Here is an 18256-nt window from a genome sequence, read left to right on the forward strand (position 1 = left end):
CACTTGGGTGGTTTTAAGTATGGGCTCTAGGGCTGACCACTCCCTAACAGTAGGGGGCCTAGACCAGTGACCAGACTCTCCAGGCCTCCCACTCCCCACTTACAGAAAAGAGATGACTAATTATCACCTCAGGATGCTGTGCTGAGCATTAACAAGGTTGGTATTTGTAAATGCTCAAAAGAGCCTGGCACTCACAGTTGAGTGTCCTACAAATGTCAGCAATTTCCTTTTCAACTGAAAGTGATTCTCCAGCTTTGAGTTGCTTGAGTCTCAGAGGCCCATCTCTGGAGGTACTGAGGCTTGGGGCTCAGGACAGTCCCAGGTGAAGGGTTTCAAGGCAGGCTCAGTGCTAGGCCCCAGGAACTCCAAGGAGCTGGACCAAATGGCCAGATACATGGGCGACATAAATGATTCTCTGATAAATGACTCCCGGCCATGGGACAGAGGAAAGATCTGTAAGCCCTGTGATTACAGAGGGCAGCGACTGCACTATCAGGGACAGTCAGGGAAGAGGCTCCCCAGGCGCTGTGTGGGGGCAGCCCGGCCCAATCCGCACAGGCTAGGGAGATGGGGGCTGCTGTTCCTCCACCAGCCCTGGACTAACTCCTGGACCTGAAGGCCAGGTTGGGCATAATGACAGGGAAACGGGGTCTCTAGAAATCCCGATCCACTGAGGGTAAGAGGCATAGCAGCCATGCAGTCACAGTGCCAAGGGACCTGGGGTGGGGTGGGGAGGGACATAGTTCCCTGATCTGGAAATGGCAGGGTTCATAAAGGAGGTGACATTTGAAGCAGTTCCCGAAGAAAGAGTAGACATTGTTCAAGCAGGGAGGGGACTGGAGTGGGGGCTGGACTCTTCTGGTCTCTCTTTTCTTTGGATTGCAGGCTCATCCCTCGCCTTACCCACCAGCCTTGGGGGAGGTAAATGGCCCCAGCCCAGCCCAGTACTCCCCTTCGAAGGCCAGTGTCCAATCAGCCTTAGACCAAATGGACGATGGTGTGAGAAACACAAGCAGACAACTGATGGACAGCGAATGGATGTGGAGCACAGACACTGTTTATTGAGTGGAAGACGCAGGAGAGATAGCTGGCTCCGGAGTGGAAGCGGAGGCGATGGGTCATGCCAGGGTGCTGTGAGCATCTGGCAGCCAGGGCCATGCCCCCCCATCCTAGGGGACAGCACAAGCTCACTGCAACAGGAGTAGCAAGGAGCCGGCCTGGGGAAGAGGCAGCCACAGCCCCCGGGATCCTGGGCAAGCAGCAGCAGATGAACTTGGCACAGGGGTCTGGGGTGGGAGGGGCTGGGGTCTGGGTGTTCTGCGGGGAGATGAAGGGGGATCACGTCTGTGGGGTGGAGTAGAGACTGTGGTGGTGGCCGCCTGGTCCCAGAACCTGGGAGAAGAGCAGGGGTGTGGTCCGAGTCTGGCTGCCTCCGCACCAGCCTGGTTCCCGCCCGATGGTGCCATACCAGCTGCTGGAGCCTAGGCTACCTGACATGCTGCAGGCAGAGAAACAGGGTCAGTCCCCCAGCAGTCACTAGGACCACAGTCACAAGAGTTGGGGGAGGAGAGAGACTGAGAACAAAGCTCAGTGACCCAGACTTCTCTGACTATGACAAACTGCATCTTGGGGGGTGAGGTGGGGACTTTAGCAACATCAAACCAGAGGGGACCTCACCTATTATAGACAATGGCACAGGCAGGGGTGGGTGGCAAGACCCAGCTCTAGGTCCCCGTGGCTTAATGGAGCAACCTGGGAACCCAGGGGTCCTCAGGTGGGGCTGGGACTCCTACCTGGTGCTCTCGCCCCGGCTATGCTCCCAAGAGCAGCCCTCCTCCTCGCAGTGTGCCCGGTCGAAGAAGTAGGAACGGGAGCCAAAGACCTGCCCATTGAGGATGCGGCTGGTGCTCTGGGGAAGGGAGCCACCACTGATGCTTCCTTCTGCCCCCCACTGGCCTCCCACACCCCAGAACCCAGCCCAGGGACCGCCAGTGCCACCCCTCTCCACTTGCCCTCACCAGGTCCTGTGGGGGCCGATGCACCCGGAAGAAGCCCACCAGCAGGGTGGTGGGCAGCAGCTCCCACACAAAGAGGATGAGGCCAAACACCAGATAGCCTTTGTTCCCCAGGTCATTCACCAGGTCCGCCTGTGGGGAGGCAGGGGCTGTGCCAATCTGCAGTCGTGACAATGGGGCTCCCAGACAAGACCCAGGCCAGCTGGGGGCCAGGAGCCACAGCTACTGGGGAAGGCGGCAGATGTGCTGAATGCCCACCTGATCAGAGACGTTGTACCAGTCATAATCGAAGGCGTCCAGCCGGCTCCGGGGGGCCAAGGCCAGGGCTGCCAGGTTGTAGCAGGCCCGGCTGGCATAGAGCAGGACCATGGCACCACCCATTGCAGCTGCCTGGCACACACTGGTCCCCTGGCACAGATGACAACAGGGGACCCTTAGGGAGGGGAGGTTCCAGCTTTCTCTCTACTCTGAAGACCCCAAATGCCCCAAAGACACCCAGGCACCAGCGCTTGTGGCCCTACCTTGGCCTCCAGGTAGATGCTGGTGGAGGGAGCCCGCCGGGCCACAAGGCAGAGACAGGCGGCAAGAGAGAGTGCGCAGATAACAAACAGGGAGTCGCTCACCAGGACTCGCACCAGCAGGAGGGCCCAGGGCTGTGCCCGGCGCCGGCGGGACAGCACGGCGCAGAGTACATTCACCAGCAGAAAGAGCAGCGAGGCCCCCACGAAGGCCCCTCGGACAGCCAGCCTGCGGCCCACAGCACAGTCAGCCCCAGGCAACCACTCTTGCCACTCCCCAGCCACCCAACCCTTCCCAGGAGACCCAGGTGTCAATCGGACCTCAGGCCACCCAGTCTGAACCCCACTCCTCCAGTTTTACAGATGAGGAAACTGAGGCTAAAGAGGTCAGAAGATGACTGACAGCTCTGGTGCAGCAGAAAGAGCACTGGATTGGGAGTGAGAAATCTGGGTTTAAGCCCTGGCTCTGCCTCCTGCCAGGTGTGCGACCTTGAACATGTTGCTTAACCTTGCTGGGCCTCAGTGTCTTCATCTCTCAAATGGGGATACATCAGCATCGAAGGTAAATTGTAAAAATTCAAGATGTCTGTAGAGCTCTTAATAAACTGCTAGATGTTGTATAAAGGACAGGAGTTAACCACTGCCCAAGGTCACCCAGAAGTGTCCTTTGGAGCTTCCGAGGGCCGGAGCCTCCAGCTCTTCCTCCATCATGGATGACACTGGTACCCTCTCCTTTCACCATATTTCAGTGGTTTTTATTATAGTTGAGCGTCACGTATGTAACACCTCTGCAGAGCCATCTACATCAGGTGCCTAATGTTCCCAAGCCTTCCCCAAGCATCCTGGGTGGTACTCCCCTCAGCCCCACCAGGGGGAAGGAATGGACACTGGGCTTCTCCCTGCCCCTGACCTGGGCACTGAACCCACCAGTACTTACAAGCCTCGGCTCATCTCTGGCCGACGCTTTGCCTTGGCTTTGAACACCACCTGAGGGCAGAGAGGCCCATTATTCTTTGGGGCCCTGGGGCTTGCTACCCCATGGGCCCACCCCCACCCATCACCATGGTTACCTGAGCAAAGTAGAGGTTCATGAGCGTCAGTGTGAAGAACTGCAGGCAGACAGGACAGCAGTAGAGAAGCCAAAAGGGCAGGGGCCCCAGATGATTGGCTCGGGGTGTGTCTCGAAAGTAGAAGGAGAAGAGGGTGGTACGCAGGGCAGCCCAGAGCAGACAGAGCGCCAGGAACACCGTCTGATAGCTGAGACGCTTGTGCCCATATAGGAGCACCAGCCAGAGCTGGGCATAGACGGAGAAGAAGAGTAGGGCGTACAGGGTGGTGTAGGCCGCAGTCAGCCCCAGGGTCACGGCGGGCGGCAGCGCAGGTACCAGCCCAGCAGCAGGCACCAAGCCAGACAGGTTACTCTCCATGTCAGGGAGGGAGGCCTGAACCCTGAAGACAGAGATGGAGGGGCCGGCAGAGGGCCAGGGAAATAAATACGGAGGGGTGGGAGTTGTAGGGTGCTCAGGCGGAAAGAAGTGGTGGTTGGTCGGGCCCTCCCCCCCCCGACAGAGGGCCCCTTGCCTTTGCGGGGCACAGGCAACCTGGGTCCCTCACTCCGGAGTGTGGAAAGACAGCCCTTCCTCTCCAGGGCAGAGGCGGGTGGGGAAGTGGGGAGCGCTCCTCTCCGGGCCAGCCTCAAACCCGAGGATGGTGGGGTGGGGGTGCAGAGGCCGAAGGAGAGGGGGTCCCTGGCCTCGGTGGCTGGAGTCGTCCCGGCAGGAGGGGGAGAGCCGGCCAACGCCAGTCCGTTCAGAGCAGCGGCCGCTGCTGGGGACGCCCAACGTCTGGCTCTCCCCCTCCCCAAACTGGAGGGCTCTCTCCCCTCCAACAATCCGGATGGGGAGGGCCTCTGCCTTCCGTCCTCGGGATTCCGGACGCTGACCCACCCCACCCCCCACTGCGTCCACTCTCCCCCGCGGGGGGACGGGAGGAGGCCGACGCCCGATCCTCAGGCCGCGGCTGGGGGAGCCGGCTCCGGTCGCTGGGACCCGGGGCTCCGGCTCCCCGGCTCCCGCTGCTCCGCCCCCTCCTGCGCCTGCGCGGCCGCCGTTCGCTACGCAAATTGCTCAGCGTCTGGTCCCGGCTACGCAGGCCTGCGCCGCGCCCGGCGCGGAGCCGTTCGAGAATTGGCGCGACTTGCGCCACCGGCGGGCGCCAGGGGTTACGAGAGACGGCGAGCGGCCTTGATGTTCCGGCTGCGCCGCATCCGGCCGGAGCCCGGGCGGGCATTGCCCGGAGCTACCGGCCCTCGCTTCCATGGGAAGCTGGCGATTCCCATGCTTCTGTTCCCCATCCCCAAATCGAGATTGTGCCGCCCGACCCGGGGTGGAAACGACTTCCCTTCACTCGGTCTCTGAGGGAAACTTCCGCCCTCAGCCAAGATGGCCTCCGGGCCCCGCCCCCGGGCCTTAAACCGCGAGGCCCCCCGCGTTCCGCGCGAGCCCGCCCGCCCATTCCCTGGCTGGCGGCGGTTCCCGCTCACCTGGCCTGCCGTCTGCCAGGCGCGAGGCCTCCGCGAGTCCTATGGTCACCCTCCTAGGGGCCCCTTTCCCTTCTGCGCCGAGACAGTCATCCTGCCCCGGGTGGAGGCTCCCTCGCTTATCTCTAGTACCCGCGAGTTGGCGCGGGGAGTGGCGCCCCTGACGCGAGCGGTGCGAGATTTCCACCGCGAAGAGGAGGGAGAGGCGCTTCCCGAGCTAGTCACCCGGTTCAGGTGGAGCAGTGACAACAACTGTTGCCTCCGACGGCTGAGCTTCGATTACGGCTTTGCAAAGTGCTTTCACCTACAGTAATCACCGCCCAGTTTACAAGGATCACTGACTCCTGAAAGAGGTGTCATTATCTCCATTTTACAGGAGTGGGAATTAAGTCCCAGAGGGGCTGAAGGACTTGTCAGCAGGAGCTGGCTCCCAAATGGGGACCCCGGAGAACCCCTGAGCAGTTCTCACAACGCCCAAGGCATAAGGAAGTCGGGAGCTGAGCATCCGGAGACGTAGAAGAGAATCAGGAAGAAGGCAGTGGGCGGGGCCCCGGGAGTGGCCCCGCCTGCTGGTCAGCTAGTGACATTTCAAGAGCTGATTGGGCTGGGCCGGTGACAGTTTTAGTTACCCAGGCAACTAGGGCCGAGCTCTCTTTTTGCTAGAGGGACGCGGCGGGCCCGGGTCAGGGGCCTCGTTATCGGGCTTGGGGTGAGATCTGTGTGCCGTTACCGCAGGCGGGTCTGGCCGAAGCCTGGGCAGGGGCCTGAGGCTTCTCTCCAGCCCCAGGGCTCTGAGAGTTTTAGATCCTGGGTGGATAAGTCGAGCTTCCTGCCTGGCCAGACTCAACGGACAGATGTGCGCCGGGGAGGCAGGGTGGACCTGGGGTGCTGAGGTGGGAGAGGGAGCCAGGGACACCTGCGCCCCCAACTCTGCCAGCCACCCTTAGCCCCAGCTGTTCTCTAATTACCTGCCATCTTGCCCCCCGCAGCCCAGAGCATGTTCCAGATCCCAGAGTTTGAGCAGAGTGAGCAGGAAGACTCCAGCCCTGCAGATAGGGGCCTGGGCCCCAGCCCCACAGGGGACAGGCCCCCAGGTCTCAGCAAGCACTGGCTAACGGCCCCAGGCCTCCTGGGGGAAGCTGGTCACCAGCAGGGGCAGCCGGCCGGCAGCAGCCACCATGGAGGTAGGCAACCCCCACCCTCAACAACCACCTGCCTGTCCAGCTTGCCTCCATCCCAGTAGCTCTCTGTACCCCAGCCACATCCACACTCCGGGGGGCTTTGAGTAAGTCCTTCACCGCTCTGCACCTCAGTTTCCTCTTCTGTAAAACAGCAATTCATCACCACCCTGGTAGTGCTGTGGGGAAGATTAACAGGCATACCTTAGAAGCACTTAATTATAGAGCTGTTGTTTAGTAAATGCTCCAAGTATGTAGCTCTTAGCATAGAACCAGGACAGGATTACTGAGAGGCCGCCAGAAAGGGGAAATGACTTGCCTAAGGTCACACTTACTTCGCATTTCCTTTGGCCTAGAAGACTCTCAGGTGCCTTGCCCCAGGCTAGTGCTTTCCTTGAGATCCTGGATCCAGTCCCCAGCTCTGTTCTTTCCTGCCCTGTGGCTCACACCCACACGGGGCTGTCCTTGACATTGCCAGGGCCAGGTAACCCCAAGAGACAGACGGCCCTACCAGGCAGCGGGTCTATGCAGGACTGGGAAAGCATCAGCTGTCCTCCATATCTACCAAGGGAGACCCAGCTGAAATGGAGGTATGGGCCCTGGAGGGCAGCGGCCATGTCTTAGTAGTCCCTACCACCCAGGTGCCCAGACAAGCCTTGGCACCTGCAACAACCCCAGAAATCTTCTGAAAACAAAACTCAGGTCCCTTAACTGCTGCCAATGTGACGCCCTTCCATTTTCAGGAGCAGGAAGGCTTATTAATACCCCCACCCCGGGAGTTCCCTGGTGGTCCAGTGGTTAACACTCAGTACTTTCACTGCCAAGGACCCCGGGGTTCATTGCCTGGTCAGGGAACTAGGATTACAGTCAAAAAAGAAAGAAAGAAAGAAAGTTGATATTCAGTTATTAGGGATACAATCTCTAAAATAGAAAAAAATTAAAAGAAAAAAAAAGACACCCCCACCCCCAGCCTGCTGTGTGTCACACTGAACTCCACAGGCTTTCTTTAACTTCGAGATTTTTGCACTTGGAGTTTTTCTGCTTGAAACTACTTTCCACCCTGTACCTGGCTGTCCCTTCCCATCTTCTGTGTCAAGTGCTGAATGTGTGTTCCAGCTGCCAGGGGTTCATCAGGGACTAGAAGAGAAGGTGTTGCCCTTGTGGTTGCCTGTATTCTAGAATATAGGGGGAGACAAACCGTAAACAAAGAAACAAACAAACCAGTCAGTGATAAACAGTGCATTAGAAGGTGATGCCTTAGGTGACACACACTTGATTTTCTCATTGGAATCCAGAGTGCTGGGGGCCGGGGGGAGTGATTTGAACTGAGGTGGTCAGGGTGGGCCTTGGTGGTGGTGGTTTAGTTGCTAAGTCGTGTCTGACTATTGCGACCCTATGGACTGTAGCCCTCCAGGCTCCTCTGTCCATGGATTTCCCAGGCAAGAATACTGGAGTGGGTTGCCATTTCCTTCTCCAGGGGGTCTTGCCAACCCAGGGATCGAACTCAGGTCTCCTGTACTGCAGGTGATTCTTTACCAACTGAGCTACTAGGGCCTTGGTAAGAAGCAACATTTGAGCCAAGGCTAGAATCTGATGAGGGGTGAGCCAGACAGAGATCTGTGGGAAGACAGATGCTGGCAGGAATGCCCGCAGGCAGAAGGCAGTGTTAGTCACTCAGTCGTGTCCAACTCTTTATGACCCCGTGGACTGTAGCCCACCAGGCTCCTCTGTCCATGGAATTTTCCAGGCAAGAATACTGGAATGCATTGCCATTTCCTTCACCCAGGGAGGGCAGGGCAAATGCAAAGACCCTAAGGGCAGTGAGGGGAGGAGCTTGGAGACTCCTCCTGAATTCAGGGAAGGGGAGGGGCTGATGGGCAGGGCCTTGAAGGCCCAGGTCAGGGCTCTGGCTTTCAGGTTGAGTGAAAACCTGGAGAACTTTGATCTGATTTGGACCTCAAGAGAATCACCAGGGCCCCCGGGTGGAGACGGGTCTCCAATGGGCAAAGGTAAGGGTGGTGCCACGGGGGGGGGTGGTAGCTGGTGCGAGCGTGGTGGTGGTGGTGGAAGTGGTATGTATTAGAGCTAGACTCTGGGTTTCTTTTGAAGGTAGAGCTGGTGGGATTTGCTGATAGATGTGTGAGGCCCAAAGAGGATGGCCTGGGCACCTGGAAGGATGGAGTCGCTCTTAACTGAGGTGGAACTGAGAAGGTGTGGGGTGAGATCAGGAGCCCTGCTCGGGCCAGGTCAGGTTAGAGGTGCCTTTTGGGCATCCAGGTGGAGATTTCTAGTAGGGATAGATACACGTGGGAGTTGGCCGTTGCTGATGAAATGTTTTGTGGGCCCTGGGAGCCAGTGTAGACAGGGTAGGGCTTGGGCTGAGTCTGGAGCTCCAGGCTGCAGAGGGCAGCAGAAGCGGAGGAGCCAGAACTGGGGGTCTGAGAAGGAGGGAGCCACCTGGTAGGGAGGGGAGTGTTGAACTGGGCGATGCTCCTTTGAGGGCTGCTGGAGGAGGGCTGGGAGTGGAGCGCTGGACTGGACTTAGGGTCGGGGCAGCTTGGGTGGAGAGTGGGGAGGGATGATGGGAAGAGAATTGGAAGTAGAAAGGGGAGCCCGCTCTTAGCAGCTGAGCTCTGGCAAAGAGGAACAGAGGAGCCAGCGGCACCTGAAGGCCCAAGGAGAGTCAAGGAAGGATTGTTTTATTATTTAAGATAAAAAGGAAAAAGAAAAAGAAAAAAGAGGTTCTTTTTTTTGGCTGTGGAAGTGTGGAATCTTCACCACCAAGTAATTCCCAAAAGAGCATGTTTATAAGTTGATGGAGTAATCCAGGAAGGAGGAAAATACTGGAGGATGCAGGGCAGAAAGGAAGTTTACTTGAGTAGGAGAGAGTGGTTTGGTGTTCAGGGGAGGGGCAGAGTGCAGTGGAGGGGTGGAGAAGGGCAAGGAGATACCTCGTGGGAACTAGTACATGTTTCTCTTGTGGATGCTTCCAATTTCTTGGTGAAAGGAAGCCAGGTCTTGAGCCAGGAGAAAGGAAGCCAGGTCTTGAGCCAGGAGTGAGGATGGGGAGAGGGGTGGAGGTTGAGGCCGAGAGAAGGAAGAGCAGGTTTGAAGTAGTTGTCTGGCGCAGAGTATGGAGGTGGAAGTTGTGCGGGGCAACTCGGGGGGCCACTGGGTCTTGTGGCCGTGAATTTGAACAGAGGTGGCTCAGCTGTGCTTTTCTCCAGCCATGCTGGCCACCTGGGTGCCTGTGGGAACTGGCAGGGAGTTGGCCTTAACCAGAGCTGTGTTGGTATCAGCCCAGTGAGGGAGGCGGTGCGGGGCTTGGCTCGTATGCAATGTAAGCTGGCCAAGTGTGAGGAGCCTGGCATCATCAGAGCTGGGGTGCCAAGGCAGGGAGCTGGAAAGGACCATTTCTGTGCTATGAATGAATGAAATAGAAGTGGCAAAACCTCCTGCACCCACTAGGGGCCCATCCTGCAAGTGGGGGGCACCTGAGGCCCCAAGGGGGAAAGGTGGCACAGCCCAAGAAACTAGATTTGGGGAGGGAGGAGCGAGAATGGACTGAAGCAGCAATAAGCCAAGGGGATGCCTACCCCAGCTCCAGGCCCAGCCATGACAAGGCCTGCAAGGGATGTAAGAAACCTGCCCTGGATTCCTTTTGACTTAGTTTTCGATATCTAAAAAGCAAGTGGTCTTCCATGAAAGACCTGCAGGTGCCGATAACCTGCCAGAGCCACAGGGCCACTGCCGCCTCCACATGGGCAGGGTGCTGTCACTCTCCATATTCCCTGCCTCCAAGCCCCTGCTGCAGTGAACTGTGTCTCCAGGGCAGGCCTGCGGTCACCTTGTGTGCTGTGACAGCTCCAGTGCATAGCTGGGTGCCTGGAGCGGCTGGTGGGTGAATGGTGAGTAAAGCAGCCCAGTGCCAGGCCCCGGGCCAGACTGCAGGGTTCAAACCCAGCTTTTTTTTTTTTTTGATTGAAGTATAGTTGATTTATGTGCTCAGTCATGTCCAACTCTTTGTGGCCCCATGGACTGTAGCCCGCCAGGCTCCTCTGCTCATGGGATTTTCCAGGCAGGAATACTAGAGCCGGTTGCCATTCCCTCCTCCAGGGGATCTTCCCGACCCAGGGATTGAACCCAGGTCCCTTGCATTGCAGGCAGATTCTTTACCACTAGTGCCCAGTGGTAGCTATGGGAAGCCCATAGTTGATTTGTGAAAGTGAAAGTGTTAGTCACTCAGTCGTGTCTGACTCTTTGCCACCCTATGGACTGTAGCCCACCAGAATCTTCTGTCCTTGGGATTCTCCAGGCAAGAATACTGGAGGGGGTTGCCATGACCTTCTCCAAGTTGATTTATAATGTTATGTTAGTTTCAGGTGTACAGCAAAGTGAGCCAGTTATATACATATGCATATATATATATTCCTTTTCAGATTCTTTTCCATAATAGGTTATTACAAGATAGTCAATATAGTTCCCAGTGCTACACAGTAAATCCTTGTTGTTTATCTACTTTACATATAGCAGTGTGTACCTATCAATCCCAAAGGCCTGGGAATTCGCTGGTGGTCCAGTGGTTAGGACTCAGCGCTTTCACTGACATGGCCTAGGTTTGATCCCTGGTTGGTGAACTGAGATCTCATAAGCCATGCAGTGCTGCCAAAAAATAAAAAATCCCAAAGCCCTAATTAATCCTCCTCACCCCCACTCCCCTTTTTTCCCCTGTGGTAATCATAAATTTGTTTTCTATGTCTGAGTCTATTTCTGTTTTGTAAGTAAGCTCATTTGTATCATTTTTTGTTTGTCTTGTTTTTGGTACACCAGGAGGCAGTTTGTTTTCTATGTCTGTGAGTTTATTTCTATTTTGTAAACAAGTTCATTTGTATCATTTTTTTGTTTGTCTTGTTTTGTTTTCGGCCACACCAGGAGGCCTATGGGATCTTAGTTCCTCCACTAGGGATCAAAGCTATGCCCCCTGCATTGAATGCATGGAATTTTAACCACTGGACCACCAGGGAAGTCTCCTGTATCATTTTTTTATTTTCCCTGTATCATTTTTTAGATTCCATATTTTTGTCTGACTTACTTCACTTAGTATGATAATCTCTAGGTCCATCCTTATTACTGCAAATGGCATTATTTCATTTTTTTTTTTAATGGCTGAGTAGTATTTCATTGTTTATATATACCACATCTTCTTTGTCCGTGGAATTCTCCAGACAAGAATACTGGAGTGGGTTGCCATTTCCTTCTCCAAGGAATCTTCCTGACCCAGAGATTGAACCCAGGTCTCCTGTGTTGCCAGGCAGATTCTTTACCATCTGAGCCACCAAGGAAGCCTTCTTTATCCATTCTTCTGTTGGACATTTAGGTTGCTTCCATATCTTGGCTATTGTAAATAGTGCTGCCATAAATATTGGGTGCCTCAGTTTTTTTATCCCAGTAAAATGGGACTAGAACTAGTCCCACCTCATTGAGTTGTCATGAGAATCTGATGCATTAATACAGGAAAAATGCTTAGAAACAGTGCCTAGCACAGAGGAGGGCCTGGTCTTCTTACTATTACTGCAATTGTTGCAGTGAATTGGCCCAGGCCCTGAGCAGACCTGGGGATTGCCACTTAGAGGGAATAGAGAGACCTGAATAACCAATGCCCCCCTGATGGCAGACAAGGAAATGCAGGCTGGAACCAGACTGTAAGTGCCCTGAAGGCCATGCCCAGGAGTTTGGAGTATATCTCAGGGAGCCATTGAAGGTTTTAGGCAGAGGACATAGTTGGGTTTAGAGCAAAGGTTGGCAAACCACACCCAAAGGCTAAATCCCACTTTGTTGTATAGCCCGTGAGCTAAGAATGATTTTGATACTTTTTTTTTGACACTTTTAAACAGTTGACAAAACTCCAAAGAACAGTACTTTATTTCAGTGTTCCAAATACAGTTTTAGTGGAACGCAGCAGTGCACAAGCACTTGTATGTTGTTTATGGCTTCTTTCAACCCATGGCCGCAATGGTGAGTAGTTGTGACAGACTATGTGGCCTGCAATGCCCCAAACATTTCCTCTCTGACCCTTTACAGAAAACATTTGCCAGCCTCTGCTTTAGCGTGTTTTCTGATTTTCTGATCAGCTCTGAGCAAGGTGGAGGTATGTTCTCTACAGGCCAGTAAGGCGCTTTCGTACCGCAAATGGCTTTAGGGGACACAGGAAGCCTGGGCTGAGACAGGACAGGCCGCACGCCTGCTCGGGGCGGAGTGCCCGGCTGCTCTCCTGCTGAAGTCGAGCAACATGTGAACCACCCACATGGTAGAGCAGGATCCAAACCCAACCCCGCCTGATGGCACAGCCTCACTGCCTCCGGCTGCCTGGAACAGCACTGTTTTAATGAAGTGTGCAAAGATGCTCACAGGAGCGGGAATGTGGATGTGTTCAGCCCCACCCACTTACCCAGAAACCCAGTGAGTAAAGAACTTAAAGCTTGGGGCTCCGGACACCTCCAGCCATAGGCCCCTCCCACTTCCCCACCCAGCCCCAGGCAGGCACTCTGGAAGGATGGCCAGAGGACAGGCCTGGGCACCCACCCATGCTCACAACCAGAAGCCACGCCTCCTCCCTCCTCCTTTCCTTCTCAAGACTGGGAGAGGACACCTCTGCACTATCTAGGGGCATGAAGGAGTGACAGCTGATTGAAGGCTGGATGGATGGAGTGGGCAGGCATGTCTGCTCCCCCAGGGAGTTCACAGAAAAGTACTCAGATTTTTTTCCTAGTAAATAGGACATTTAAATGTTCAGTTTGCACATTTGAGTGTCATTTTGATAATGGCTGGCTTGGCATTGCTTGATTCATGGCTTCAGTAAAAATCCCCACTCCATGGGTAGGCTCCTGGTAGAGCTGGCAGTCACATTAGGCCCAGGGTTGCCTTCCCAGACCTGAGCCCCCAGGGGGGCCCATGGTGCTGCTGAAGGGAGCCTGGGGTATGAGAGTTAAATACACAGACCCAGGAGCCAGACTGGTTGGGTTGGAATCTGTCACCTACTAGCTGTGTGACTTTGGGCAAGTTACCCTCTCTATGCCTTAGTTTTCTCCTCTGTAAAATGGGGACAGTGATAACCTCCCTCACAAGATGTGGTGAGGACATAAGGAATTAATATACATGAAGCATACTGCCAACCTGACACAAGGAGTGCTGCTGTTCTGCTTGTTCTGATTCCTAGGCAAGAGGGCAAGGCCCAGACCAAGTGCCTGCCTACTAGTCACTTGCCTTCTGACCACTGGGCCCTGAATCTGTCAAGTGTCGAGGTTGTGTGGGTTCTTAGTGCTAGTAAAGTAGAATAATAGCTGATAGTTCCTGAGCATTTAAGTGACCAAGCAGGGTGTGCCAGCTGTGTGACCCTGGGCAAGTTCCTAACCTCTCTGTGCTTCTATTTCCTCATGTGTAAAATAGGGAGAACTTGGCCTCTGTCTCACTGGGAAGATGGGAGCCTTCAGGACATGAAAAAGGCAGAACAGGGTTCTTTCTCTGTGTCATTTGTCCTCATGGGGGTCATGGGGGCTGCCCCCATGTCACAGAGGACAACACCAAGGCCCCAAGGGATTAAAAAGAAAGGGCCCAAGGTCACAAAGCAGGAACGTGGTAGAGGTGGGGACTTCTGTCCTGATGCCCATGCCCCATGGAACTGGATAGTCCTCTGCAGACAGGCCTACTCTCATCAGGGCTCTTGCTGCTCTCAGCTCCTTAGCCCCAGCCCCAATCTGGACTGCTGGTTTAGCTGCCTGTTCCCCACTGCCACATCGTACCTCAAAGGCTTTATGGTGTCTCTGCCTACCTGAGCCCAGGCTTTGGTGAAGTTCAGGAATTCCAGCCACTCTCTTAGCCTAGGCCTTTCTGGATCCAGCCCTCTCTCCTTTTCTTGGCTTTCCCAGCCCGTGTTTGGAGCTGGGACCCTTGGAGGCCCCGGACCTGGAGCTGGCCCATAGGCCTTCGGGAGAGGATGAGACAGTTTACTCCTGGCTTCAAGACCTGGCCTAGATCATCCTTTCTCCAGAACGCCCCCCTGACAGACATGCCTTGCTGTGGATGCTGCTCCCCTGCACTTGTTCCATGCCTGTCTTTCACTCCGGCTCTGGATTTGTGCTCCTAGGAATGTTCTAGGTCTTTGTTGGTCTGAGTACGGGGGTGGGGTTGACAGGAATTCGGGGGATGGAACACATGCAAAAGGCAAACTCAGGACACGCCTCTTCGAATAATGATCCATCACACCCTTTCAGCTTACAAAGGACTTTCATGCTCTTTATATGAGGCAGTCACTGGCATTAAGAACTAGGTTTATCCCCATAAAGAGGTGAAGACACAGGCTCAGGGAATTGAAGGGTAGTTGGACAATGGAAGAAGTGTAGCTCAATGGATTATCACTGGACTCTGGATTCCAACAAACTGTAGGGACTTTGAACCTCAGAGCTTCCCAGCTGTGTCACTCAGGGCAAGTCTTAACCTCTTCAAGCCTCTGTCTTTTCATCTACACCGTGGAAGCGATATTAGTACTTAACCTCCTGGCATGCTTAGGAGGATAATGAGGTAATGCCCAGGACCTAGTAAGTGCTCCATAAGTGTTACCATAAAAAGTCAACAAAACTTTCTGGACAGTTTGTTCAAAGTGGGTGCTGTGGGAGGTACAGATATGCTGACAAGTTCTTGTTCTCAAAGGGCTCCTAGGTCTCCTGTAGGTCACAACAGTGAAACAAATGGGCCTCAGCAGGTCACCTGCAGAGGTGGGGTTCAACCCTGTCTGGTTTGGTTGGGGTACCTCCTCAACCAGGAGACTCATTTCCTCTGCAGGGGACTGGAGCTGATGAAAGAGTTAACCACCCAGGGAGTTGCTGGGAAGCCCCGGGATCCTACACTCACAGCTATAACTACTATTTATGTCCTTATTCTGTACTAAGCACAGAGATTAAGTCATTTTATACACGAAAGGTTTGGCCCCTTGAAAGTGTTACTCGCTCAGTTATGTCCGACTCTGCAACCCCACAGGACTGTAGCCCGCCAGGCTCCTCTGTCCGTCGGATTCTCCAGGCAAGAGTACTGGAGTGGGTAGCCTTTCCCTTCTCCAGGGGATCTTCCCCACCCAGGAATCAGACCCGGGTCTCCCGCATTGCAGGCAGATTCTTTACCATCTGAGCCAAAGTGTCTGGCCCATTATTGGGGCTCAATTAAGATTTGTGGGATTAATAAGTTAATTCGAAACTTCACTAACACTGCTGCAGGGCTGGGGGTGCGAGAGGAGTTGAGATTCACGTCATCCCCACCCTCTGATCTCTGCAGGCACTGGAGCTGTGGAGACTCGGAGTCGTCACAGCTCCTACCGCGCCGGGCCAGAGGATGATGAAGGGACGGAGGAGGAAGATCTCGGCCCCTTCCGGGGCCGCTCGCGTTCGGCGCCCCCCAACCTCTGGGCTGCACAGCGATATGGCCGCGAGCTCCGGCGGATGAGCGACGAGTTTCACGTCTCCTTCAAGGTGAGGGCCGGCTGAGGTGCGCCGCAGTCCCGGGCCTTCTCCCACTGGGCTGGCCCAGTGCACGTCGGGATTTGCAGTTTCGGGACTCCTCTCCTCCGGCCAGACCCTTCCCGAGTCCCAGAGCATTCGGGGACCTGATCCTGCTCCAGCAGGCCAAGGCTCCTGGGCTCCCCAAATCCCCGGAGCGCGAGGCATTTGTGCTCCTAGCCGACCCCTTTCGGATATCCGGATTCTTGGCCTCAATTTCCGAACCACTTATTTTCAAATTATGGTCCCATCTTCCAGGTGCTAAGTCTCCGGCTCTGGCGCTTACAGGGTCCTCCTAGGCGTCCTCTCTGCCCGCAGCATGGAGGGACCAATCCCGCTCCTAAGGGCTCAAACGATCTCATGCTTAGTAGTCAGGAGACCTCTCGGTCCAAAGCCTGTTAGGATCTACGCTCTTTTATCTCCTCCGGGATCTCACTTGGTGGTGGGATTCCGTAAGCGGAGGGACCTTGATTCGGGCTGCTAGGATAAGCTAATTCATTCTATCCTTTCTTCTTCCCACCCTGAAGGGGCTTCCTCGCCCGAAGAGCGCGGGCACGGCGACGCAAATGCGACAAAGCTCCAGTTGGACGCGCTTCTTACAGTCTTGGTTGAGCCGGAACTTGGGGAGAGGAGGCTCCGCCCCCTCCCAGTGACCTTCCGCCCCGCATCCCGAAGCTCCCAACCGCAGCTGGTGGCCATCTTGGGAGCGGGCGGAAGTCTTTTCTGCAGGGCTTATGAAACAGGAGGCTCGGTTTCGTTCCTTTCAGAAGACTGAGGTCTGACCCGGAGCCCGATCCCTTTCCGGTGTGTGCGAGGACCACGGAGGGGCTCGGCCCCTATCGGAAGTTGGAAGTTTTTCCGCCCTTACCTGCCGGAAGTGGCCCCGTGACCCCGCCCCCGGCGCTGGGCCGCCCCAGGCGCCTGCGCCAGTTGCGAGCCGAGATTAACCCTAACTTCGCCGGAACCCTTTCCTCCGCGGTAACGCTGCGGACCTACGCCCGATACTAAAATGCTAATAAAGCCCACGTCTGTGCCGCGGAGTCTCCTCTGTCTGTCCCCTGGGGCTTCCGAGGCGGAGAAAGCGCTAGCACTGACAAGAGTTTCAAAAGATGTCCCCGCTTTACATACGAGGGAAACTGAGGCCAACATCAGGGAGGCGTTGAGGCGGCGAGCGGAGCTACGGCCGCCTGGACTCCGGGAGGCGGAGCGCGATCGGACTTCGGGGACATTCAGGTCCTTATCTCTAATATGGTAATTGAGAACGGCAGGCCGGCTGGCCCCTGGAATTCCGCGCACTGCAAACCGTGCCGCCGTCCCCCAGGGGAGGTCATTTGCTCCTATTTGGGTCAGCCCTTTTGAGCAGCTACTGTGTGGCCGGCCTGGGGGCCAGCGCTCCTCAGGGAACTGGCAGGACACACATCGGGCGGGAGAGGGGACGGAAGGCTCGGCCCAGGGCTGTGAGTAGAGGGATCGCTAGGGAACCAGAGAAGCTTCACCAGGTCCTGGGAGCCGAGCTGAGCTCAATTCCAGAAAGATTTATTGGCGCCCCCTACAGACTAGCCAGCGCTTTATGCTAGGTACACAGACCTGGATTGCGCCACAGCCCGTCATTCCTAGCTTCTTGGCGAGGGGAGAGGCAGCCTCAGCGAGGAGTTAACACCAGCCCAGTGCTCTAACAGGGGCCTGGAACCAGGGTGAAGGCGGCTCCCTCCAGCAGAGGAAAGTCAGGGAGGGCTTCAGGGAGGAGGTGAGCTAGACCTGGGACTTTAAGACATGAGGGAGGGTGCTGTCATTTCCAGTAGAGGAAATAGCAGACCCATGGAAGGATGGGGGAGCTGCAGAGGGCAGGCTTTTTAAGAGCTGGAATGTCATACCCAGGAGTTTGGAGTTTAGCCTGGTCTTTGAAGACCTGGGGACTGACATGTAGTGTTTATCTGTGAAGTCAGGAAGACAGGAGTTGCCTGCTGAGGGGCCTAGATGGGGCAGATGTGGAGCTAGGACAAGGCCTGACTGCAGAAACAGGGAAGGCCTGGGCACTGGTACTGACCCAAAGGGAGTGGGGCCCAAGGCAGAGGTCCCCGGCCCTGGGAAGGCCTTGTTCTGGAAGCCCTGTTCTCTGGCCTCCCCACCCCATCTGTTTGCCTGAGGCTGCAGCAAAACAAAGAAAGAAAACACTCAATTGGCAGGAGATAAGCCCAGATAAGAGGCTGCCTTCCTCTGGAGGAGTCAGCCCGGGAAGCGCCAGGAAGCTGGGAGAGGCCTTGAAGAAGTGCCAGCCTGACCCTGCTGTAGAACCCAGCCGCACCCTCGCTGCGGGGTCTCTGCCACTCCACGCTGTCCCAGGGCAGGAGGGGGAGGCATGGAGCAGGTCCTCCAGGCTGGCCGAAGACAGTCTGCCCTAGAGGGTCCATGCCTCCCCCGCCTCCAGGTCAGGATGTCTTGACTTAGCTGTGACCTCAGT

At 55.7% G+C, this 18256-nt stretch overlaps 2 protein-coding genes across 23 annotated transcripts; one reads left to right on the plus strand and one right to left on the minus strand.

The window, feature by feature from the left end:
- Window positions 1–1039: 1039 nt before the first annotated feature.
- GPR137 (G protein-coupled receptor 137) lies at window positions 1040–8982 on the minus strand. 19 transcript variants are annotated; one of them, XM_081532663.1, is made up of 9 exons: window positions 7317–8982; window positions 6302–6394; window positions 3604–3828; window positions 3471–3520; window positions 2537–2762; window positions 2274–2423; window positions 2019–2147; window positions 1794–1909; window positions 1040–1498 (listed from the first exon to the last, which is right to left on the minus strand). In XM_081532663.1, the coding sequence occupies exons 1-9, from the start codon at window positions 7533–7535 to the stop codon at window positions 1339–1341; spliced, it is 1368 nt and encodes a 455-aa protein (XP_081388789.1). In that variant the 5' UTR covers window positions 7536–8982; the 3' UTR covers window positions 1040–1338. The 19 variants fall into 19 exon arrangements, with proteins under 19 accessions (XP_081388789.1, XP_081388805.1, XP_081388795.1 ...); XM_081532679.1 differs by having other exon boundaries at window positions 6302–6429; window positions 7317–7427; XM_081532669.1 differs by lacking the exons at window positions 6302–6394; window positions 7317–8982 and adding an exon at window positions 5076–5564 and having other exon boundaries at window positions 1040–1392; window positions 1794–1882; window positions 3604–3982.
- BAD (BCL2 associated agonist of cell death) lies at window positions 5032–16830 on the plus strand. 4 transcript variants are annotated; one of them, XM_081532686.1, is made up of 4 exons: window positions 5032–5425; window positions 6062–6256; window positions 15575–15768; window positions 16323–16830. In XM_081532686.1, the coding sequence occupies exons 2-4, from the start codon at window positions 6070–6072 to the stop codon at window positions 16446–16448; spliced, it is 507 nt and encodes a 168-aa protein (XP_081388812.1). In that variant the 5' UTR covers window positions 5032–5425; window positions 6062–6069; the 3' UTR covers window positions 16449–16830. The 4 variants fall into 4 exon arrangements, with proteins under 4 accessions (XP_081388812.1, XP_081388814.1, XP_081388813.1 ...); XM_081532688.1 differs by lacking the exon at window positions 5032–5425 and adding an exon at window positions 5718–5965; XM_081532687.1 differs by lacking the exon at window positions 5032–5425 and adding an exon at window positions 5718–5928.
- Window positions 16831–18256: the final 1426 nt, after the last annotated feature.

This window comes from Giraffa tippelskirchi, chromosome 10 (genome assembly GCF_054371585.1).
Source record: "Giraffa tippelskirchi isolate mGirTip1 chromosome 10, T2T-mGirTip1v1.2.pri, whole genome shotgun sequence".
In the NCBI taxonomy this organism is placed as follows: Eukaryota; Metazoa; Chordata; class Mammalia; order Artiodactyla; family Giraffidae; genus Giraffa; species Giraffa tippelskirchi.

Coding starts and splice junctions, on each gene's coding strand:
- GPR137 (XM_081532663.1), bottom strand. CDS start 7,535: ATGAGAAAATCAAGTGTGTGTCACCTAAGGCATCACCTTCTAATGCAC. Junction 2,763..3,470: donor CCAGAGATGAGCCGAGGCTT/GTAAGTACTGGT, acceptor TGTGGGCCGCAG/GCTGGCTGTCCGAGGGGCCT. Junction 1,499..1,793: donor AGCCGGGGCGAGAGCACCAG/GTAGGAGTCCCA, acceptor CTCTGCCTGCAG/CATGTCAGGTAGCCTAGGCT.
- BAD (XM_081532686.1), top strand. CDS start 6,070: ATGTTCCAGATCCCAGAGTTTGAGCAGAGTGAGCAGGAAGACTCCAGC. Junction 6,257..15,574: donor CGGCAGCAGCCACCATGGAG/GTAGGCAACCCC, acceptor TGATCTCTGCAG/GCACTGGAGCTGTGGAGACT. Junction 15,769..16,322: donor AGTTTCACGTCTCCTTCAAG/GTGAGGGCCGGC, acceptor CCCACCCTGAAG/GGGCTTCCTCGCCCGAAGAG.